General features: G+C 37.9%; 1 protein-coding gene across 1 annotated transcript in view; it reads left to right on the top strand.

Moving 5' to 3' along the window:
* Positions 1-17: 17 nt before the first annotated feature.
* Positions 18-25,540, top strand: part of WDR72 (WD repeat domain 72) — a 129,418-nt gene continuing 103,895 nt past the window's right edge. Inside the window, exons 1-9 of the mRNA XM_056347661.1 lie at positions 18-179; positions 11,190-11,351; positions 12,456-12,562; positions 15,523-15,601; positions 18,643-18,817; positions 19,375-19,451; positions 21,285-21,404; positions 23,365-23,510; positions 23,874-23,970. Coding sequence (XP_056203636.1) covers positions 11,199-11,351; positions 12,456-12,562; positions 15,523-15,601; positions 18,643-18,817; positions 19,375-19,451; positions 21,285-21,404; positions 23,365-23,510; positions 23,874-23,970 — 954 coding nt within the window. The 5' untranslated portion in view covers positions 18-179; positions 11,190-11,198. The remainder of the gene's footprint in view (positions 180-11,189; positions 11,352-12,455; positions 12,563-15,522; positions 15,602-18,642; positions 18,818-19,374; positions 19,452-21,284; positions 21,405-23,364; positions 23,511-23,873; positions 23,971-25,540) is intronic.

A 25,540-nucleotide genomic window follows, 5' to 3' on the forward strand; every position in this document is an offset into this window, starting at 1 on the left:
GCTGAGGAGCGGGGAGGCTGAGAAGCGGCCGCCGTCCGGCAGCCGGGGCGGGAGCAGGGCTGGGTGTAGCCGTCTCCGAGCGGGATAAAAACTCGTCCCCGGCCGCTCCCCTCTACCACAGCGCTCTGGTTGCCGCCGGCCGGCCTTCCCCTACGCGTGGCGCCCGGGAGCCGCTGGAGGTAAGGGGCTGTGCCGCAGCGGGGCTCCAGGCGCGGCTCGCCTCAGTACCCGGTTCTTCCTCCGCGGGCTGCCAGCCCCCCTGTCCCGCCAGCAGAGCCGGGCTGAGGGCGGCCTGGCCTCAGCTCCTCGGTGGGAAGCCCGGGGCCGCACTGTGCAGCCGGTCCGCGACCTCGGCCTCCGCTTCCTCGGGCGCTCAGCGAAGCGGCTGAGGGTGGGTTTGGGCTTTGCTGTGCCTTGGAGGAGCGGTAATACAGGGCACCCCAAAGCTCTTCAGAGCCTTTTTAACCGGTGTGACGTTTGTTCTTTCTCACTTGGGCAAACTTCATCAGTTTCTGAGAGTTGGTTTTTTTTTTTGTTGTGGTTTAGTTGGTTGGGGTTTTTTTGGTCCCCTGTATGTTTATCATCTACTGTTTCAGCTTTGATACCTCTCTGATGTTAGATACCTGAAACTTGTGTTTCCAAGATAATCCAGTGAATTATATGTATATTCAACCAGTTGTGGAACTATACTCACTGGATTTCTTGGAGAAAAGCAGTAATGTGAGGACACGTCAGAGTTCAGACTATTAGAGAAAATGCTGTTGTGTTACTTTAGTGATGCCTTACTGAGTAGATGCAAAACCTTACGGTAGAAATAAATCTGGTTTACAGCAGTTTTCTCTAGAAAATAGTTCTGGTTCAAGATTTTTTGAGATTTGCTCAATTATGAAATTAATCAGGGTGGCTCACTTAGAGCCTTGTGTTTCTGTTACAATTAACTTTTCTAGTCACTGCTAGGAACAGTAATAGTGTTCCTATTAATATATTACGTAATTTTAGCATATCAGTAGTGGCACTGGTACAGAACTATGACCTTGTAGGAATAGTCATTGCAAAAATGGCTGTCACGGTGAGCTAGTTCTGATCAAAAGATTTGTGTCAGTTGGTAGGATTGATCACATGACCAGCAGGTTTTTCTCATTAAAAGCTTTTAAGTGTTAAAATTAGAAGTTTGTTGTAACGAAAAGTGCAATCCATGCATTGCAATGTATTGAATCAGATTTGGACTTCAGTTCTGGCTCATAGTGAGCAGTGTCTTCGTATTTAAGCAGATTTGATTCTCTGTGTGTATACATATACATAATAAATTTTTCAGTCATTTACAGTAAACAGCTGCATGCCCCATGGCAAAGAGCACTGCATAGAGGCCTGTTTGGTAATTAAGAGTATTCAAAGAGCAAAATGGAAAAATAAGGAGTTCTTGTTGTAGAAGTTTGGATATCCTTGGTATGATGCAATTGATTACACCACTGATTAGTGATTATTACATCACTATCCAAAAATGAAAGGCTGAAATGTTTAGTTGTTTTGTTTCCAGGATCTGATTCCAATTTTGTTTGTTATTTAAATATTCCAGAGTACAGTGTAGCTGAACCAAAAACATTACCTCTGTGATCAGCCAGGGTTTTTTTCTTAAATGAGTTCAAGGTCACTTACGGAAGACAAAATGAGTGGCTTACAGGTCTGGTGCATATTCACTGCCTCTCAGTTTGAGACTTTTGTAAGTTTTTCTTCAGGTGTCATGTGTCTTGACCTTACCAGATTTTGTCTTTTGTGTTAAAGCACTGTAAATAAGAATGAATTCTGTAGGCTTAATTATAGCTAGTTACAGAATCTGATATTTCATAAAGATGGAAGTTGATCAGAGGTTTTGTGGATTACATGTGGCTTTTGCTTGCATCTATGGGAAGTCTTGACACAGACTTAAAAGTTTATTACTCTCTACACTTTTCAAGTTATGTAGGCCATAAACTTAGAATTGACACCACCTTAACAGACCTTGTGATTCATATGGGATTATGTTGGGATCACTGACTCTTTAAAGGATGTAAATGTCTCTGCTCAAAAGACAATTTCTAATTAAGAAAACGTAAGGGTTGTCTCTTTACATAGCATAAGGAAGCAGCACTTTCTCACGTGGGAAACTGTTACCTTCAATGAAGGTCAGCATAACTTAATTTATATAAAACTAAGGTTAAAGCCTGTCTTTAAGTTGGTAGAAATCAAAGCTTACATCCTGCAGAAACTGATGGCCCCTCCTGCCATGTGTGCTTTTCTGTAAGAATTGATGGGTGACTGTCCCAAGCCTTGATTAAAGCTGTGCTTTGGCAAAGCATTTCAAGATTCGAATATGATTAACTCCACTGAAGATGACTTAAGTGATATTACTTGTATGCTTCAGGCTTTGGAAGTGGCAAATAACTCACATATATGCAGTTCTGTGTAGTGCTTAAGCACAGTTTAATTTCCTGTAGATAACTATTCTTGTAGTTGATAGGTTGTTGGGACACTATTTCAGACAGTAAAACCAAATGTGGTTATTTTTATTTTAAAGACATCTTTTATGGCTCCAAACACGCTTATATAATGTATTTCTTTTTCAAATAAACTTTGTATATATACAGGATCTTTGATACATCTCACTTAAAACCAAGCTAGCTAGCTTATATGAATTGTCTAACATGTTTAAACAGCTATTATATCATCAATTGTTATTGTTATTAAAGCCTTTAATGCTAGTGGAAGTGGGAATTTATATTTTTTGCACACATTTTTAATTTTTCTGCTTAGCAAAAGTATCGTGTTACACTTTTCTCGCAGACTTAAAATAATGTAGCAGTTTGTGGGGTAAAACAGTAACTTCAAGGAGTTGAAGATTATTTTACTGTACCTTATGACAATGTGTAAAGCATTGTGTTCTGACTTGCTGATGTTTTCACTGCCCCATTTTCCAGCTTAGGTGCAACATAAACAATTTTAATTAATGTTATGTCACCAAAAGATTTTGAGATGGCCAATTGAATTCTGCCAAGATAGAGTCTTTTGATGAAAACATATCTTTATTGATTGTAGAAGAAGAAAATCATTCTTAAAATGAAATCCAGAGAAAAATCATATCCCTCGGAGAAAATTTCTGAGTGGCAGGCTGAGATTAACATCATAAAATTGAATTTGTGCTGCAAACCTTTGATGTAATCAGCAGCTGGGAGATGGTGTTGCCCTTACTGTGCTCCTTCTGATTGTGGTGAATTATTGTGTGGAATGAAATAAGTGTTTCTTGTGTCACTCGTTCACGAAATACAAACAAGGTATTACTAGGTGGTTCTTGCTAGTTAAAATGGCTTGTATTGATTCCTGGTCCCAGTCTCTTGCTCCCTTGGACTGCAAAAGCAGTACATTCACACCCCAGGGGAGAACTGGGTGTCACTCAACGGTGACTCCTCTGGCCGATTAGGGTGTAGCCCTGACAGGTCTTGAGGGAAGTCCCATTAAATCTTAAACTGGAAGTGCAGTGGTAGGCAGGCAGGCTCTCCAGGATGGAGCTGCAAAAAGCAAAGAGGAGGAAAAGGTGTGGAATACGGAGGGCTCTGGCAGAGTGTGTTAAAACACAAGGAAGCGGGACATAGGATAGACATGTTAATAACGGGAGTATTTTAATTGTTGCCTCTATCTGATCAGCTATATTAAGACATTTGCAATATAGGAACATTTTTGCTGCTGTACTCACAGAGCACAGGCTCTGTATCTTAAAGGAGCCAGTTATTAGTTCTTTTGTATGATATGCTAATTATTATTTTTTATTATCTTTTAAAAAATCTCTTGATAAATCTTTCATTAATAGCGAAAAGTGAATTATATTTTCCTTTTTTTTTTTTTACCTTTGTCTTGTCTTTCTGTCTTTTCTTTTTCATTTTTGGTTGTCATTCCCTTTTCAATTACCTAGCCTTTTATGTCATCTTTTTCCTTTTCCTACATTACACACCCTGCCTTCTCTCTTCTATCTTTAATATTTCCATTTCTCTGTTGAGCGTCTTTCTCACCATCATAGTTCTCTTTTCTAATTTATTCCATTGCATGCACCTATACAAATGCATGTGTACCCCGCTGCTTCACAAATTGAAAGTATTGTTGACCTGTATTTTCAGATTCAGGGATGCAATAGGCTTCTGAATAGCAACTTGCTAAATAACAAACCTGTGAACAGCATCATGAGCATCAGTGTGGTACATCTGTAGGCTTACAAAGGCAGCACTATGTTACTTCTGTATCTGTAGATACTTCTATCAAGTATTTTGTAAATGAAATGTATTTTATTATTCTTGCCTCCTAGATGGACTTTTTGTATGTTGTAGAGAGCGGGTGAATATAATTTTTCAGTTTGGGAAATGTTATATCTTTGCGGATTACCAGAGTGCCATATGTACATCATAAAGTAAACTGAGAAAGTTGTGAAAGCAAGGTAGAATGGATCAGTACACTGCACATCAAAGCTGTTTTTAAGGAGAATAATTAATTTTTTATTAGCAGTACAAAAAATATTGATGGAAGTTTTATTTTCTTATATTGACCGTAAGAGAGACTATGTCAGATAAAGCCAAAGAATAGACAGGAACTGGAGAATCGGGTAGGTTAGGAACTCACAAGCCTTAGGAATTTGTCATGAAAACCTGCTGGGCTTTGCCTAAAATTTACTTCTGAACACTTTACTACAATGATGAATCTAAAGGTGGTGTGTGTGTGTAACATTTTTCTTGATGGACAAGTAAAATAAAGTAGCCTGGGCAAACAGAATTGTGCTAGCCTGAGAAGATATATGGCTACTCCTGCCAATAATTGTTTTTAATAATTTTGGCCCATTATCTTGTTTTCTTGTTGTTTTTTTTCTAATATTTGTATTTTTAATACAATATGAACAGTTAAATGCTGTTCATCTTTTAAAGCTTTCAGGACTCTAAGGCAGTTTCTATAACTTCTTTGGGACTGCACTGATTGCCACATGTTTAACTGGACTTTGGTACAACTGATCTTGTATCGATAGGTCAGGCTGCATAGGAAACATGAAATAAGTATGAATATAAATTCAGGAAACTTTTTTTGGCAAGTTGACTGTTATCTGTTGAGTGATCTTTTGTTGTACAAAGTCTGTTCTCCTTATATAAATAAGCTATAAATTCCTGTTTGGTAGCTTTTGTTACGGGCTGTAACTATGAGGAGAGGGTTTCTGTTATAACCAGTGTTTTATTAATGTGACCTATTTGAGGGTAGGTATCTAGGGAGTTCAGTTCCTGGGTTTAAGGACCTTGATATATGTGAGAACTAGTAAGTTCTAAGTTCATTTAAAAATCAGAGTATGTATTTTCTTTATCAAGGAATGTGATTCCTTAATATCGTTCAGCATGTTTCATACAGGAAAGCTTCCTTTATGCTTTTGAGCAGACTCTGCATGTAAACACAAGGACCAACAGGGAATGTGAGCCGCAGACTTCAGTGGGGACAAAACAGAACCCAGATTTTTCACTTCAAATCACTGTGAGCACGTGTGTGTGCATGCTCCCAAGTCCTAAGCAACTCTTCCATTCTAACATATAGGTACCCAAGCCACCTATATTAGGATTATAATTTTTATCTTGAGAAAATGCAGCACAAGGATGTGTGCCTGAGGTTAAGTAGTGATTATGTGACAGTGATTGGAAGGTCCGAGATAAGCCGAATAGGGAAGCTAACAAATATTATATATTTTTTTAAGGTCAGTAGAGAAGGCAGAGTCAAGTTATGCTTACTATATTGAAATTGGGGCTCTATGGGGAAAACATACATGGAGCTGTTATGGCACTGATTCATTATGGTATAATCTGACCTTTTTCATTTCACTCAGTTCATGACCAGTCCCAGTCAAGAAAGCTGAGTGGTGAGGAAAAGCCCTTTCATTAATTTGTACTTAGAAAGGCATTCAAGGTCAGGTCTCCAGCTCTCTGGCCCTTTAAAGCTTTTCACTAGCCTTAAATACCTCACTGCTACTGTAGAGTAAAAGGTTTTGTACTCAGCTTTCGAAGTGAAACTAATACTGTACAAATGGTCCAGAGTTGCTAAAGTCCTTAAAGCTGTGCAAGTTGAGATAATTTTCCAAGTTAACAGAGGTTGGTGGCGTGGTTTCCCTGTGAAAACTGATCATAGAACTAGACAGGATGGTAGAGGTGTGATGGTAAGTTAGTGATGGGATGAACTGGTATGGTTTTAACTAAGAACAGAGAAAAATTTTTTAGTCGTGAGGGAGTTCTTTTTGGTGGTGTGATCATAAGGACAGGACAAACAAAGTTTAATAAGGTTTTAAGCAGGGAGAAATGGGGAGTTGGACTGAGGAACTTGATTTAAAGTTGAATTATGGGTTAATACTGCAAATCAGGCATGCTTGAGTGGGCAGAGCTGGAGGAATTTGACATGTGCTGATAAGCTATGTGCAGCTCAGATGTGCCTTGGGCAATAGTTGACTTTGTGGAAATAGTTTTTCCCTGTTTTTTAAAGGAACAGTCTGACAAATATCTGTTGATTTCATTAACAAAGTTTGCTCTAGGTGCCATCAACATCACTAAATAGCTTTGATGAAGCTAAATATCTTCATACAAAATATGGATATGGGCATGCAGTATTTCTAGGGAAGTCATAGTATTAGAAGGAAAGCTTTCATGCAAAGTACTTGTGCACCAAAGTATCTTAAAAAAGAAAAGTTCACCAAGAAATTAGAGGAAAAAAGTTAAACACTATTATATTAACACTGAGGATCACATACCTTCTGTTTTCCATGTAACTTATGCTTCAGTCATAATATAAAGGGAGAAGTACAAAAGATTATTGTAACTTTTAAGTCTAAATTAATTCTCTTATATAACCCATGTTCTCTGCTTAGTAGTAGCTGTTAACTAATTCATGGCCTTCATGGATATAAAAAAAAGTGTGCAAATAGATCATCTATGCATTACAATTTTTATCATTTGTTCAGTTTTTAACTTCTGTTGATTGTCTGAGTTCTCTGTTACTCATCCCTTGCTCAGCAGTAGGTCTTCTGCTAGGAGTATCGATCTTGATTCTGTGCTGCTTTTAGAAGAAAAAGTAATTTATGACTTTCTATTCAATGCAGTACAAACCCGAATTCTGCTGCCTTATGGTGTTTTACACTAATTGAGCACTCCTACGATACAAGTATAAACGTCGACATGATATGCAAGAAAATGCATTTTAAAGATTCAGGATTTGGCTTATCAAACTGTTAACTTGGCAGCTACCATTTTATAAGCCCTAAGAAAACAGTGAATTTTCGTTGCTTAACTGATACCTAAACCACATCATTAGTATTTGGCTAAAACAACTTTCTCTTCAGGGCATAAACTGAAAAGAAAAGGACTTCAATGTTCATAAGTAAGCATAATACTTCATATTACTAGATATTTTAAAAAATCAAGTTTTAGAAAAGTCAAATTCTAAAGCTGAGATAAGTAACATCCCACAGTATTTTGTGATATGACCACAAAAACCTTTAAAATGAAACTAGGTGTGATTTAGCCTTATAAACTCTTGACTTCAATTAATTTTCCTATATTCTTCTTCCTCTGCCTTTGAAATTCTGGCTGAGGTTGTATGGCAGGACCCTGATAATGTACCACACTAGTCATTTCAGCCCTTCATCTCATGATCTTGTCAGGCAGCAAGAACATTCCTTTAGTTCTATGTTGCTTAAGGCTTTTATTAGTAGTAACGAACATACCTCTTCACAGAATGGTCAGGGTTGGAAGGGACCTCTGGACATAATTTAGTCCAATTACCACTAAAGCAGGTTCACCTTGAGCAGGTTGCACAGAATTGTGTCTAGGCAGGTTTTGAATATCTACAGAGAAGGAGCCACATAACCTCTCTGGGCAGCCTGCTCCAGTGCTGTCACCCTCAAAGGAAAGAAGTTCTTCCTCATATTCAGATGGAGCTTCCTGTGTTTCAGTTTGTGCTCCTTGTTGCTGGGCTCCACTGAAAAGAGCCTGGCCTCATCCTCCTGACACTTACATCCTTAAGTTATGTGTAGGCATTGGTAAGATGCCCCCTCAGTCTTCCCTTCTCCAGGCTAAACGGGTCCAGCTCTCTCAGCCTTTCCTCAGAAGGGAGACGCTCCAGTCCCCTCATCATCTTTGTAGCCCCTCACTGGACCCTCTCCTGTCTCTCTTGAGCTGGGGAGACCAGCACTGGGCATGGCACTCCAGTTGCGGCCTCACCAGGGCAGAGCAGAGGGGAGGGTCACCCCCCCACACCTGTTGGCTCGTGGGCAACCTGCTGTCCCCCAGCAGCCCAGTCCCTTCCCCGCAGAGCTGCCCCCCAGCAGGGCAGCCCCAGCCTGTGCTGCTGCGTGGGGCTGTCCCTCCCTGGGCAGGACCCTACGCTGGCCTTGGTGGCACTTCCCCGTGTCCCTGTGCGCCAGCTCTCCAGCCTGCCCAGGTCTCGCTGAAGGGCAGCGCAGCCTCTGGGGGGGCAGCCGCTCCTCCCCGTTTGGTGTCACCAGCAAAGGTGCTGAGGGCGCGCTCTGCCCCTCCACCCAGGTCACTGGTGAAGGAGTTGAACAAGGCCGGGCCCAGCACTGACCCCTGGGGACACCGCTGGCCACAGGCCTCCAGCGCGACCCTGCGCCGCTGGTCACAGCCCCCCGAGCTCTGCCGTTCAGCCAGTTCTCAGCCCACCTCACTTTGACTTCGCTGTGGTGTTCATCACCAGGGCACCCACCTCATTCAGCAGCAGGCCCACATTTTCCCTACTCATACTTTTGTTGTGTCGTCTCTTGTCTGTGTCCCTACTTTCAGGTGTTGCTGTGCTGGGTTTAGTGATGGTTTCTATTAGTTTCTTTAAGCTAGCTTAAAAGGCTGCTTCTGTCCTTTGGTCTTTTCTGAATTGTTACAGGAACTGCTCTTCATGTCGCTTTGCATCATTCTTGTATTACTTCCTTTGGCTGGCTGTTATCTGCTGCCATGCATTTCCTTCTACCCAGTTCCTGTCTCTTCTCAGAAGATTTTGGCTTTACTGTCATGTCTTTTGGCTAGCCTCTCCCAACCACACTGTTCTAGCACCCTGTTACTGACACCCCTTTGATTTTAATTATCTTTGCTAAGGACGTGCTAAGGGTTCTGTTGTCTCCCCTTTCTCCAGCACAAATAGGAGCTTTGTGTTTCTCTAAAAGGTGAATTTTGCTTAGTGGCTGCTCTGAAGTATCACTTCAATGTATTATTGCTGTTTGGATAAAAAGTAGGTGGCATAAAATATTTTGAAAAGAATAAATAAAATGTTGATTTAAGTGATGCTAGACAATGATGCATCTGATTAGCTTAAAATCTGTTTCTTCTTGTTCATTCATGCTTGGGCATAACATGTTGATGAATAAAACCAGTTTTGCTGTTGCTCAATATCTGTCAGCTGTCTGTCTGTTCCATGAATGCTGGTGGTAGTCAAAACTGTCCTCAGTGAAGTTTAAGAGAATTTCAGTTTTCAGAGTCACAGCTTCATAGGCACAAGTCAACTTCATAACCATTCCATCCCTGACAACAGTTGGAAGCAGGTGACAGCAATCTTCTTTCATTTTCTCCAGAAAGCTGAAAGGGAAGGGAGGTAAACAGAAGCTTTAGAAGCATTTCTACAGGCTTTCTGGAAAAATGGATCATCATAGGATACAGGGGAGGAGTGCTGGAGGATGTTGTACATTCAAGTTATTTTGGGAGTTTTGATACAGCTGACTTGTATACATGGGAGTTTCTTGGCTAAGGTAACCACTGGCAGCTTAGTGTAGGGCTCTTTCATGTAAAGACACTGATGCTAAAGGTATTGCTCATCTGTGTCTGTCTTCGGCAACCAGTCCTTTCACGTAAGTTGAACCAAAAGAGACATACTTGTAGGATGTGTTACTAGGTCCCCTGGAAAGACTTAACAACAGGGCATAAATGTTCGGGGTTTTTAGGTGAGTTGACTGTTTAAGTGCCAAATTATTTATAGTTAGATACTTAATCACTCTTCATTTTGAAGATATTGTTGAGAATACTCTAGAAATATGTTAGACACTTAGGAATGTGGGAGTTTGAACAGCAAACAATGTGACAGAAGGCTTGAGAGAACTGCTTTCTCAGTCACCTCTCAACGTTTGAAGCAAAACAAGTACAAAATCCAGCCAGCAAGCAGAGGTGGTTTTAAAATGAACAAGCATGAAATTTAAAACCAAGTAAAGTAGAACTTTTTTAATAAGGAGGGCTTTAGGGTATTTTTTAAGTACTGGTGTTTGAATGGACACTGAAATAGCTTCCTGGAAATGCAGTACATAAGAAACTGTATTGACCTAACTAATGACCAGTAGTCATTTTGGAAAATTCCGTTAAATCATTTTTTTTGCAGCAGTCACTAAAATCTATTGTATGATACATTTTTTGGACAAGGGACTTATGAGTTGAGCAGCAGAAAGGGTCTGTTTACTTTCCCTGTTTCCCAGCTTGCAACTCTGCTTCCACTTTTCTTCTGGGTCTTACCTGTAGGATAGTGCTAGTTAGTCAGCTGATAGTGTAGGGTATAGTGCTTTGTTGTTCTGGGCCTTGTGTGGGTTTTTTTTCATCCCTGACCCACCAGCTGTTGTTTCCTTCCAGCCCTATTGCCTCTTTCTCTTGCGTTATCCTCCTAGGAAGGAATGACAGACTCTTTATTGACAACTTGCTCCTGTGCCATCTCCATGCTCTGGCAGTTAGCTGCTGAGAATGAGCAGCACTGCTGGTTGGAGGCAATAGAGGAGGCACGGTATATCCACGAACCAAAATTAGGAAGAAGGTGACAGTGACGTGGACCCATCAGACCTAAGCCAGGTTTTATGGTGCAGCACACAACTCCTGTTGCTGATATTTCAGCATTGTGATCTTACAGGTCCCTGGTAACTGGTTCTGCTTGGTACTGCCTAGATTTAAAATGGTGGCACATCACTATCCTGCTGCATATTTAAGCTGTCACTGGATAGCTACCTTAAAGTGTTAGTGTGATGTTGGCAACGGCTAGAAAATGTTTTAGTGCCTCACCAACATTTTTGCAGCAGTATTTTGTAGCTCCCCTTTTCAGATCTCTATTAAATTGCCTTTTGTTTTTTCTTATGTTTCATGTTACTGAGAACTGTTGTGACTTGTTTCTGCTTTCAGGTGCTGACTATGAAGGTGTCAGTACAGGCTGTGGCAGTGTGGGGGAAAATAGCTCCTTCTCACAGCATCACTGCTGTTATGATTACAGATGACCAGCAGACTATAGTTACGGGAAGTCAAGAAGGACAAATATGTCTCTGGGATCTTTCATCAGAATTAAAGGTTTGTATCCACTACAGACTTGTGCTACAGTCTGCCAAGTAGACAGATAAGAGTTTTATGTTTCATTATTAACAATGGGATAATCCAGACTTTCCTTTACTTAGATTAAGTTTTAAAGGTAGTGTGGTATTTGTTGCAGGAAGCTCATGAAGCAAGAAGTGTTGAAATGCCTATATGAGCAACCAGTTATTTGCAGACTTTGGAAAATTTTTCATAGGTTATCATGGTCTGATTATAATTTGAGGTGGTGTGCTGTGAGTAATAACAGCAAGTAAACATGCACAATCATCATGATTCCTATCTTGAAAAGTCTTTTTTTTCTTTAACCAATTGCTGAGCATGGCCTGTCATTTTAAGGGGGGAAAAAAAACCCCAAAAAACCCACCCCAATTACTTATAAAAATAGAGCTTTCTACGAGGTTAGTAATGAAAACGTTTGTAGAAAGATGGAAGAAATAAGATGACATGTGTATTGTTGGTATAATTAAGCTGCAGACCTCTTGGCATATTATTATTATTGTTGCTTTGAATTTTGTATTTATTTTCCTGAGAATAGAACAGAATCGAAACAGTTCCACTTTTTTTATTCGGCATTTCTAGAACTTTGGTTCTATTCTTTTTGGATTTAGCTGTCTCATTCAGATACAGGTTGAAACTTTAGTTTGTGCTTTAATGGGGCTACCTTTTACCATTAAGACCATTGCATGCAGTGAAGCTAATCGAAGGGATTACTTAAACACATTGTATGAAACACATGCTTAAGAGCTTTGCTATATCACTTCCCTTCTTCTCCACTGCTTCTGCAACATGCTGAAGGCCAGAGATATTCTGCACATTGCCTGTTTTATAACATTTGGTGCTCCATAAATTCTTCAGAAGGTGCACTTTTTAGGCTACAGTGAGTACAAAGGCTGCTCTTTATGCAAACTGCATAATTCATCCACATGTTTATACATTCCAGAAACATGACTGAAGAACATTAAGAGTATAAAGCAGATTGACAATTACTCAAACATCTACAAGTAGAATTTTCTTGCTTTTAGATGTCCTTAACTTGTATGGAAAATATTATGTTTAAGTTAATTGATTGTATTATTCTCCTAGATTTCTTCTAAAGAAATTCTCTTTGGCCATACTGCTTCTGTAACGTGTTTGGCAAAAGCAAGAGAGTTTGAGAAACAACCATATGTAGTAAGTGCTACTGAAAATGGGTAGGTAACTGAATATTCAATTATTCATTTCTAAAGTCATGAAATGTATGGCAGGTGTAGGTCAGATTCTGCATTTGGCACAAGGTTTTTAATCTACTTCTATGATATGAAAAGGATAGCAGCTACTTACAATGACTGTATTGCTTATATATAATAGTCTAAGAGCTCATCTTTTGCACAACAGAAGGGTTTGACAGATTCACGGATCCAGTTATTCAGGAGAATTAATTGTTCAGAGGGTCAGCTAGGCCCCATTCAAAGGGAGAATAACAGGCTATTGGAGAGAATCAGCAGGTTCAGAAGCCTTTCAATATAGTGATGCTTTTTTCTGTTCCTTCCTGAGCTCAGCCTTGAGAATTGAATCAGTGCAAGAGGCTAATGTACTCTGATCCAGGTTATGCTTGCTCAGTGAGTATGTATGGATGCACAGAAAAGACTGCCCTTGAATAAAAGGCATATATGTTCCTTGTCTTTGCTTAAATCTAACTTGCTATTTTGGAGTATATCCTTTTAACGGGCTCCTGATATTGCAGTTCTTCTCTGTTGTGACTTGGCCCATCACTTGAGTCAAACTAATTTCTACAGCTCTGCTAGGTTAGCATTCAAGTTTTTTTTCTCTCTGAATATTTGATAATCTTTTTAGCTGGGGTCTGAAGCCCATCTGTTTAGGATTTCAGCTGCTGAAGGGAGTTAGGGCTAACTTTTTACTTCCTTAAGGCCTTTCCTTAAACAATTTTGTCTTGCTGCTTAATAATATTCTCTTCTCATTTTGGGTTCATCTTTTCCAATTAGCAGGACAACTCTGTTAAAACCTCTTAGCACCTTAGGACTACTACTTGCTTACTAAGGGGCTTGTTTATCCTTTCCAGCTGCTAGGATCTCTTGATTCTCTCCAATCATGTGTATACAAGAATGGGATAACTTGAACAAACTGATTCAGGCTTCTGAATCTTCAGAGGTTGGACTATCCCACTGCTCAGACAGTGGTGAACAATTCAGGTTGTTATGTGCAGAAAGGAGGACAAGAAGTCTATGGAGTTAGTTTTGTATTGGCCTCCTACATTCTGCTCAAGGGCTCAGAGGTGAAACTATTTTTTCATCTTAATTCTGAAGTTCTGTTAGTGCAGTACTGTTTCCAGATCATACTGGGTGAAAAGATACTGTATTTCGAAAAAGCTGGGGTGAAGTGTTAAGAAAAAAACCAGGGGGTTTGGTGTAGACATACCATACAGAAAGATGTTCACATCCAAAAGGTTCTGCCTCTGAAGGGATTGTTTGGGTTGCTTGGAATGTGTATATGTAGGACTGAATGATCTTCTGGCCCCTTTACATGTTCACTTTTACTGAATTAACTGCTGACTTCTCATCTGTATTACATAAGGGTAGAGCATCCATCACCGATTCCTGGAAGGTTGCAACGTGAAGTTGAGATAATTACAAATAGGGTGCCTCATCTTCAGGAGATGCAGAATTGTTTGAACTGCATTTTCTGACCTGAGAATCATTCACTTCTGCCATTTTCAAGGCTCCATCTCCTTGTATGGAGGGTGGAAGGAATTGTATGGAAGATGTTACTCTTCCCTCATCCCACTTCATAATCTCTTCAGTGTTTGTATAACTGACATTTCCCAGAAGGATGAGTATTGAGCAGGGGTTTTTGTACTTTTTATATGGAAATCTATAAATTAATCCGTAATGATTCAGAAGTTCTTACTGATTTCCCATGCATGTGTATAGTAAATGCTGTAGTACAAGTTTATCAGCATGTGGTATCTCTCCTTGTTAGTACACACACTAAATTCAGTGCAACATGCAGAAGCTGAAGCTATATTCTTGGTCTCATTTGTGCATGCTTGCATGCATGTATCATTGTAATGTAGCTCAAGCAGTTGATTGTCAGTCTGATATAGACAAGGAGAAATTAACGTGCAGCATAAGCATTCTGTTTAAGTTATGGCTCTTGGTCTACCAACTCTGATGCTACGTTACAGACGTGTAATTTCGCTGTTCTTGCTCAGCTCAAAAATATAAATGAAGTAATATTTTTAGATTAACATAAAATGTGAAAGCGTGTAGATAAAAATGTAAATCACTAAGCGGTGTTTCTGATAAAGACCGGATTGGGGAAAAATAATTTATTATAAGTCCTCACACAGAAGATATCTTGGAATGTAACTTCAGAAGTCATAAAATGATTGTTTCAACTGTGGAAATACTGTTTGCTGTTTAAATAAAATCTGAAGGTATCAAAGTTTAACATTTGATTGCTGAACTGTGACAACATACCTCATTTACATCATCTAATTTGATCATGTTTCTGTTGCACTCTAGTCCTATAGAATGTTTAATAACGTCTAGATAGGGCAAACTGGTTAATGCGTTTCTGACAAACATTACCCTTAAATGTAATTAAGCATAGCTACAATGTTGCGTGGTCATTTGCGTTGTCAGGCGGCAAGTGCTGTCTCAATAACGGGTTTCGGGAATAGCCTCATGGTGGCACTGTTTCTTCTTAAAAGAAGTTGAGGTTCCTCTCAAGTCTCAAAAACTGAAGTCTGCTGCGACAGAAGATGCGTTATGTTTTTCAAAACGTGTGGTTTAAGTTCAGTGAAATGAATCACTTTCAGAAGGATGTAGTTCCAATGACAGATAGTTACAGTGATGCCTTGACGAGCTGTAATGGCAGTATACCTACAATTTGTTGTAGACCAGAGCTGGCCTTAAAGTCAGGTTTGTTGCAGGGCAGCAGGGTGTAATTGCCAAAACAAAAAGAAGCAGATACTGTATGTCATCCCCTGCTAATGACCACAACATTTCTTACCCAGTAATCTGTAACAAAAAGCCACATAAACGACCAGACTGCACTTAAGTACACCACTAAAGAAAAAATTGGTGGTACAAAATTATTCCAGCCAATTGAGTGGAAATGACAGAGAATAATATGAAGTTATCTTTGGCAGGGAGATGTGTGTTTGGAATGTCACTAGTGGACAGTGCATTGAGAACGCAAAGCTTCCTTATAGGCATACAGCCATCTCTGTAAGTATAGCTACTTTTCGTGGAATATCTTTGTTCGTTACAAGAGGAGCTTTTCTTTTTTTTAACATGATATATTTCAGAAACATACAATTTTAAATGTATAGATCATAACATGCTTAATAGGAGGGGGGGGGGGGGAAACCCTGGTTTCAATATAAGTAGTTTTATGTTTATTTCTCCCTTTTTGACTTCCTTCGAAGAAAAGAACTGAGGCTTATGTTCCCCTGAAGTAATTAAATAAAAATGATTCTTTTTAAGCTGCAAATGTTTGGAATGCAGTATCAATTAACTTATTTTAAGGTTTGGTCATTGGGTAGCAAAGTGAAACTGTCTTTACTCTAGTCCTGTGTTAAAATTGCGTGGAAACTACAAGTTTAATACTGGCTTTATGGCGATGTATTTTTAGAAGTAAAAGCAGTCTAGCCAAACATTGTGACGCAATCTGCTGAAGGTCTTTGTTTCAAGCGTTTAAAGGTTTTGATGCCTGACTACTGACCTCCAAAAGACTGCTGCTCTGCCTTACTTTGAAAGATACACTTTCATTCATTGCAGAACTCAGGACAGATCACTTATTTTCAGAGGCCAAATTGCTTGAAGTATTACTTCAGATAATTTCAAGTGTCTGCTTTGAACTGTATCCAGGTATACTAGGCATCTAGATGTTGGAGTGTGAGGGTGTGTTTGAAATACATGTATGTATATGATTGAGTAGCCCAGCATATATGGATTTGATTCGGAGAGATGGCTCATTTCTGGATATATTAGAAAAGCAGCTCAGGGCTCCTAGGTTAATTACAATGCTGTCTGTCTTCAGTGAGGAAGTCTAGGGTGGAACTAAACCTCCAAATGATGAAAATCTGGGACCTCTTGTGACTCAAACTGTGGCCAAATTCAGAATCCAAATGTTTTAAAGCTTCCAGAAGAAACACTGTTTTTCATGACACTGTTTTGGTTGACATGATGACTTCACACGTAGTTGTTAATGATGAAGAGAGAAAGCTTGGGTAGATGACCAAATAAAAATTATAGAAGAAACACTTCTTAATAAATGTTTTTACATATGTGTGTGTATATATTAAAAAAAGCATAGACTGTTAAAGAAGTTATATAATTTTTGTGCCTATGTTTAAAGCATATTCTCTTTACATGTGCAAGTATATGCATACACAAAAGAACTTCAATTATAATGTAACAGAGGTGTGGTATGATCTGCTTTTTGATATTGCTTAATTAGATTTTAATAGTTAGTTATGGGGGACTTCTGCAGAACAGGAGGCAGATCTGACCTAGCTGAATATCTAACATTCTCTGTACGTTTTTGTGGAGATCAGAGGTAGAATCTTCTTTCTTACCCTTCAAGTAGGAAAACCAAATGCTTTTAGGAAATTGTTACTTCTCCTCTATTAAAAGTAAGCTAAACCTAACTTTGGCTAGATAACTATTTTTGTTCTACAACTTGGGCAAGATGGCTAAATGAAAATAGGAACATGTAACAGGAAAACGGTCTTAGGAAGAAGACCAAATGTTGCTGGGAGGGAAAACTATTCTTAAAATGTAACCTTTAGGTCTTTGTAATAAATTGGGCTTTTTGTGAGGGTTTTTTGGAGGATGGAGGTTTTTTGTTAAGCTAGTTTTTTTGGTTTTTTTTAGTCTGTTGTAGGGTTTTTTGTTGTTCCATGGTAAATGATTGCTTGGGGTGTAATAGTACGTGAGAGAATATAATTTCCTACAGAATGTTGTTGTCTAGAAGGCTTAGTTCACACTGATTTTTATTTTTTGATAGCATCACTATTTAAAATCCCTGCTTTATTTTTAGTTAATGTTTTAAACTTTAATTAAACTACTAACCTATCTGGTCTAGTAGGTTCCTTTTGTTCAGCATACATGATTCAGCTATGAATGCCAGATGTCAAGCAGTGCAAACTGAGTATTTGCTGTTTGAAATGAAGTTTAACACCAGGGTCAGCTCTTAACTATTTGTGGATCTTAAGCAGAGTGGGATTTTCTCAGAGGACTAACTGTGTATACAAATCTTCCACGTCTAGCCTAATTTAAGAGTAACAGTAATTACAAATAGTTTCTACTGCTAAGTATTTCTGCCTCTAATTCCTAGTATCTGTGGAGATACTTGTCCTATTCCCAGTTATTTATGCTTCTTTTGTTTTCAGGCTTCAATTAGCTAACTGATAGACCAAGAATTATCTAAGCAAAACTGAATGTACAAAGAACTTGTAGGAAACAAGGCAGAATTTTCTGTCTGTGATATTTTCTTCTGACTGCATGGTTGTTCTCTTAACTTGAAGGATAGTACATACTTGTAAATTCCATTTGAGGTTGCTGCTTATACATTTATAGCAATTATGTGTACAATTGCAGATAGATCTTACACAAAATGCAAATGTCCTTGCGTATATAAAACATGCAGCAAAAAAGAAATCTTCATAGTCACTCTGCACTGCTGTCATCTCTGTTCCATAGTACTTTGCTATGTGTCTTTTTGTATCTACATGATTGTTGAGAAAGAATGAATCTTCTGGACACTGGAGCATTTAATGTCGAAATGAAGACTATCTCATCATGGAACAGAAATTCTTCTTGGAAAATAATGGAAAATTATGAAAATATTTATTATGGATCTTCTGCATTTTCCCCTGAATTATTTATCTTTATGTACTCCTTGATAACTGGAGCTTTATCAAGTATTTGGAGAGAGACAGGGCCTCTCGGAGAAACAAGTCTCAAACTGTTTAGCAATTTATAATGGAAGTTAACACCTTGATTGCTTCTAAAAATTCTAGTATTAGGGCAGGGCAGATACTGCTTTCAGTATGAAGCACATCTAAGCTGTATTCCTATGTTAAATTGATATATATGTATGTGAAATACTTGTGTCACTAGCAAAATTCTGTAGTCTTGCATATGCAGTAGTCAGTAATGCTATAAGTTTTGATTATAATTCCAAGTATGACATGCATAATATGAAAAATGTGTGCCCATTTGTGTAGCTCTGTATGCTGACTCTCTTCTTTCCATTTGTACAGTATTACCACTGCTCATTCCGAATGACAGGTGAAGGCTGGCTTCTTTGTTGTGGAGAATATCAAGATGTTCTTATTATTGATGCTAAGACTTTAGGTGTTCTTCACACTTTATCATCATCTCAGTCTTCTGATTGGATAAATTGTATGTGTATTGTACACTCTGCAAGAATTCAAGGTATACATTGTAGATGTATTTATGTAGGCCAATTAAATTGTGATAAAATACTTCTGTATACATAGTACAATCCTACTAGATATAATATCCAATCATGTTTTACAGAGTTCTTATGTACAAGATATTAACATTTTATTGGCAGCGCTTGAGGTGTTTGTAATAGTCCTAATGCTGGTCATGCCTCATTTAATGTTTCTGAAAGAGAAAAACAAGCAGCCTCTACACTGGTTGCAAGCAGCTCATTTCTTGGCTATAAATACAAACTAATTTTGTAATATTGGGGAAATAAAGGACACAAACCCACTGTTCTATGCCTGCTATTAAAATGTATCTGATTGGATGAAATAATTATTCACTACTTGCTTGCATGTTTTGTCTTTCTGTACACCAATTAGTTATTTTTGTGTAAAATTAATATTTCATCTAAACAGTGTCCTGCAGAATCCATGTTTTAGTGCTGTATAGAACAGCAGCATCTATGCCAAGGTTCTGTTTTGGCATTAGGTGCTGTTTGAACTTGGTTTCAAGTTGACTGTCTCACTGTTAACTTTTCACAGAAGACTCATTGGTTGCAATGTCTGTAACCGGAGTTCTTAAAGTGTGGGACCTATCTTCGTCTTTGAATAGCATACAGGTAAGTTTGTATGAGGTGTGAAACATGTCAACATTCAAACTACTGCGTGTAGTAGTGTTCTCAAGTGAAGGATACATCGAAGCAGAATATGAATAAATTAATCTTCTGGATATATATTAAACAGATTGATTAATTTTGTCACAAAATTCTGAAAACACACCCTCATGTTACTATTTTAAATCAGGTGGGCTATTAGACAGCTCTTGCCTTGACAACTGCAATGTCTCTTGCCCAGGCTTCTTGTCTTCCCGTGTTTCATGATGCTGAAGTTGTAATGCTTTCCTCTTGTCCTGATAATGTTAATTCTCTTAACCCCTTCACTCTGTCCTTTTAAACTTAAGGCTCCTCAAAATCAGTCTTTGTATTCCCTCTTCACCCTTGTTACTTTCTTTAAAATGGTCCTTTAGACTTTATTTTCTTCTGTCTGTTTCTACAATGCTGTGTTCACTTGGGAAAGACTTCCTATGTTAAGAGCCCTATTTCTCCATCTTCAGCTATGCTATTCTGTACCAACTTTTCCATGTTGATACTCTCAGCAGCTGTCACTTGACATGCAGAAGTGTTAGAATTAGAATACAATGTAGTGGGTTTGAATTAAACTCTGAGAGCTAGATTCACAAAGGGACCTCTGTCTTACAGCTGAGTACTATGAATCATCAACAGAAATGGCAAAATGTCAACAATCTTCTCTGAACACCCGTAATAGATTACTGCCTTGCTCGATAAACTGCAGCGCATGCTGCAGCACTACTTGTTAACGGGTAGAATCGGGCCCCTCAGGAGAGTGTGTCAAGGTTGATACCATACTAGTGCTTTTGGTTTATCTGAAGTGGTTTTTTTGGGTGGGGTGAAGTGGGTGTCTTTTTCAACATTCCTAGGAGAAGAAATACTATCATGCTGTAGAAATTCTGGGGACTGGAACAACTGATTACAGACATCAGAGAAGCATATATGATACAGTGCCATCCTTTAACTGCCTGGGGCTTTCTTTTAGGAAGGGAGGAGTGCAGAGTTAGTAACAATCAGGCTACTTTATATTTAAAAGAGCAGTATTTTAACAAATACTGTTGGATATAATCAGAATTAGAGCTGCAAGTTGTAGTGAGACAGTGGTTTGCGGTTTGATAGCCATGATTCAATGACCAGCATACTTCTCCCTTGAGTTGTTTTGATACTGTTGGTATCTTTACAAAACAGAGGATGTCAGTGATATAATCAATAATTAATAAAAATAATCCTAATATAATAATTTTGAGCATGATGGCCTTTGAGAAGTCTGTTATTCACACAAGAAGGGTGAAAACATATGTTTTTAAACCATCCGTACATTCAGCTATATAAAGCTAAGAAAATTAATTACTTTTCTACTACATTTTAGAGTTGTTAAGTTTAAACAAGACATATGACAACACCATATGTCTCAGACTGTCCTGGTTGCAACAAGGATGAGATGGAAAGCAGACTATTCATTAGCCATTCTGAATCTGATACTGTCAGTATATAGGTTGTTGTAGCTATATTTTTGACGGAAGAATACTTAACAGTTATTCATTACAGCAGATGCTATTTATGACCTACCTTTAATCCTTCTCCATATTCATTATCACTTCTTTAAGTGAGATCAAGGTCTGAACCATGCTGAATGTCTTCTGTTTACATGTTACTTTGAACTTTGCTGTCTTTCTGTCTCACTTCTAATTAAGAATTATATGTTGCTTTGCATTTTGAAAGTGTATGTTAACAGGGTTGTTTTCAGTGGGTTGTTTCTATCCAAAAGTAAAAGCTCAGATATCTAGAATAAATCTTACGGCTTTCTTCCCATGTGCTATAAAGGAGAGACAAAGTGTGTGTGAGAAGGAATCAAAATCTCTGGACTGTATAAATTGTCGAGCAGTACGGTTTTGTACTTACACTGAAAGGCTCCTTCTAGTTGTGTCCTCCACATGCTGGCAGGTACATTATTGAGCATTATACTTTATTTTAATTCTGTTAATAATTTTGAAAAGTTAATGTGACTTTTACATGCAGATACTTGTTTTTCTCCTCAGCTTAATGAAAATTTTCACTAATTGTCAGATATAATAGTGCGCTGTATCCCTTCTCTACTTATCTTAATTGCCTGACTGAGATGAGGTGTTTATTTTTTATTAATGTATTTCTGCTTTAAAAGTTTAACATGAAATTGGCTGGGTAGAAAGGGGATTACTTTCAGTATTAGACAGCTTTAGAAAGGGGATTACATTATTAGTTTTAGAGCACTGGATGCATTATAGTCCCCTGCACAGTGCATTTCAAAAGGAGACAAAGATACACAAAAACTGTTTAAGTATGACAGAAGTAATCACAGTTGGCAAGCCCTCAGTAACCCAGGGGCCTTTGTTCCTTCAGGGCCAATAGCCTGAGTTCCACTAATAGTAGCCAACAAAACTAAAGACCCCAGACTATATAACATTTTCTTGTAGATGTAAAAAATCATCATCTAGTTACCGAAACCATTATTAGTTTAAATTTTAGTTAAACTGAACTTTACTGTTAAAATGCTGTATTTCTTTTTCCTAGTGTTATGACATTCCTCTTAAAATAATCCTGAGCTATTAGTGCAACATATGTACCTGATCCAAACACCACTGTGGGGGTGGGGGATATGGAAGGGCAGGCAGACAGACAGCAGTGACAGCAATTTCATGTACATCTGAGTCAACTTTGAATAATACAATTTTAGGGTATCCTTGAGATTTCTCCTGGGCTATTTAAAAAAAGTTTCTACAAAAAAACTGATAAAGAAATTCCATCAATAGAATGGATAGGCTTTTCAGGGAAAAAATGTGTAACATGCATTGTTTTAATTTCTAGATGTTTTTCTGTAGAGGTGCATGTTTCTTGTAATATCTCCATTTGCGTTTGAATGCTTAAATTTTACTGTTTAAAGTATTGTTATAGATACATAAGTCATGTTGGATTTCCAGTGTTTGTTTCAATGAATTTAAAGCTTTAAAGCAAATTATGATGATCTTAGTCCTGAATTAGAAAGTATGTGGTATGTAGCATAGCAGAGATTGACATCTGTGTTTAGAGTGGCTCCTTAATTCTGCAGTAATGAAAATAGAGCAAATTAGCTAGAAATTAGCTAATTAATAGTAATTAGCTACAAGAAATTTGTAGAAATTCTCATTCTGAAATCTATTTCCTCACAATGTTGGAATAAACTATAAAAATATGGCTATGAATACTCCCTCTATGAGGCCACTAGGAACACGAACAAGCAGACAATATCCTAGGTTGCCCTAGTCATATCCTGTTTCAGCTTAAAATGGGAAGGTCAGAGGAAGCAAACGAGGCATAAGTTTTTTTACCAGCTTTAGAAATGGAAATGAAAATTCTTGCAAGTAAAGGGGATTGTATGTTCTTTGCTTTTAATTAATTTGTGAAAAAGAAATCTCCGCTCCCCAAAGAACAACAGAAAAAGTAATCTTTAAGATGTGTACTGTGATTATGCCAGCAGATCATCTTGTTAAAGAATACAGACAGAAATATTTATTGCTTCTATTGAAGTCTTCCATGTCATATTAGTGCTAAACTCATTATCTATCTCTTCACAGGAAATTAATAGTCCAGTAAATAATAATAATGAATACAAAGCAAACCAAGCTAAATCCCATCCAAAATGTCCTAATGTAACAGAAGGCTCTAATGCTGCTTTTATTGGCAGTTTCTTTGTCTTTGAAATACATGGTTTGATTCTGACTTTGCAGTAGTCTGATAGTTGAAAACTGCTTTGGCTTTAAAAGACATAGTCAAACTACAAAGAGTCAAGCTAATGTTCTATTTATTAATCCATTGGCCCAAACCAGCTTGAATTAAAACTAATGTGCCAGTACTATTTGTTTATATTTTATTGTTTTTCTGAGCTTAGGTCTATGACTATTGTGATTTCTCCTTGCTTTGTACTGAGTTCTGTAAAAGTGGTCAGTGCTTTGCTGGTGGAGAAGTACTAGCAGCTTACAGACTTATCATCTGGACAGAAGATGGCCACAGTTACATCTACCAGCTGCTAAACAGGTGGGCTCAGATGGGAAATTCACACAAAAAGTTCAGGTACAAGATGAACTCTGGGAGGTTTATTATGGAAAATCTCTGCATGTTGCAAATGATCAAAAACCAGAACAAAACCACTTTGGCACTCAAAGATTTACTCTGAGTTTGACAGCCCTCAGTCTTTGTTTGACACAGCAGGGAACATAGGAATAAGATTAGCCATGTAGAACTTGGGCAGCTGGTGCTGTGATTTCAAAAAGTCGCTTGTAATTACTTATTTGGTAACTTCTAATTGAACTTGTGAATCTTGGATGTTACTGTTCTGCTTTCTAAAAAAATATGACTTTCTAAAGCTTTTAACTTTTTTTTTTTTTTCAAATTATGCAGTAGGCTTTCTAAAAGCATATATTCTGCTGATGGGAAAGTGATGAAAGAAACTGTTTATCCTCATTTACTCTGCTTTACTGGTGTGAAGGAAAATAAGGTAAAGTCATGAAGGTTTACAGTAAGCTTCAAAAATTCATTCATTATTTGTTTGCAATTACCTGAATGATGCCTAAAAATTGTTGAATTCATCAACAGATTTAATTGTTCTATGAAAACAAAGAGCAAGACTTCCCTTCATTTTAAAATTTTTATTTAACTTGCAGATGCTTATAACATGTTTTTGTCTTAAATTCTAGCAATATTTACTTTTTTCATGTGGCAAAAGATTCCAGTGCTTTCAACTATAGATAGGCTAATTGTTGAAGTGATGTTTTTTCTAATGTTAGCAAAAAGTTCAGAACTTTTTTTTAAGTTATGTGGTCTAAAATAGCTTTAGAAGCTTTTACTTTCACGTCTGTAAAAAAAAAAAAAAAACAAAACAAAACAAAAAAAAAAACCCAACTGAACAACAAAAGAGCCAACCCACAAGCAAAATGTAAGCAAGTTGCTTAGTTCTTGTTTTGTTAAGAAATACATGCATGTTTTGGTGTAGCTACATAAATACGTTGCTTCCCGTATGTATCCATCCTAAATTAAAGGAGGTTGAATATGTGACACTTCATCCATAATACGGTGAGCAGACTGACAGTACCCACAGTGCATAAAATTAGACACACATGACTTCAGAGCCATGGCCTGTACTTGAAAAAGCCTCTAAGATCAAGAAAAGCGGAAGCTGAAAAAGTAGGTGATCTTTATACTTCTGATTGAGAATTCATGTTTAGCCAAGCACATCATACCAGTTTCAAATACAGAAGTTACTGCTTAGACAAAGTAGCACAAGCGGGCTCAGCTATGTTGGAAAACCTGCAGCTTGACTGACTTTTTGAGTATTCTTTGTATGACCACAAAGAAATAGGTAAGGAGAAACAGTTAATTTAAACGAGTAAAAAATTTCTTAGAATTAAGTAGGAAAAAATAAAAATCAGTGGCAGGGGTTCTTACTTTGGCAAAATGGAGCCAAAACAAATATAACACTTTTTTTCTGTAGCTTTGGTTCTTGTTTTCTTGCTAAATCTTATCACTAATACTGTTTATGAAACAGTAATCATTGGAAGATATGGATTTAATCACTGCCTGCAGTTGCATTAGTTTTATGTATATATGCATGAGACTGAGACCTCAAACAGGTCTTTAAACAGTTTCTGAAAATATGCAAGAGACACATTTTTACTTGTACCTGACTAGAAACACTGTCAAATCTACGACTGTGTAAGGTTTTTCAGTGTTCTTTTTTCTTTCTGTTGATAACTATAGGCTCTTAGAAAGTATTTTTGTTGCATACTCTTGTGAAGCCTGACAGATATAATTTTCAGTTGAAGGGCAATAGCACAAGCCATTCAGTGTTTCCCCCAAATGCTGTGATCTAAAATCAGATAACTGCTGAAGGATGCCAAAAGATCCGATAGCATGAAGGAAAAGAAAAAGCCAAAACACATGGCTTGGCAAATTATAGGGTTGTAGTGGTGGTAGGAAGCTCATACATGCTTCTCCCAAAATGTATGCATTTTTGAAATAATATCACCTGCCCTTTTCTAATATATCTGCTTTAATATTTACCTTACTAC

The sequence above is a fragment of the Falco biarmicus genome, chromosome 7, assembly GCF_023638135.1.
Source record: "Falco biarmicus isolate bFalBia1 chromosome 7, bFalBia1.pri, whole genome shotgun sequence".
NCBI lineage: Eukaryota > Metazoa > Chordata > Aves > Falconiformes > Falconidae > Falco > Falco biarmicus.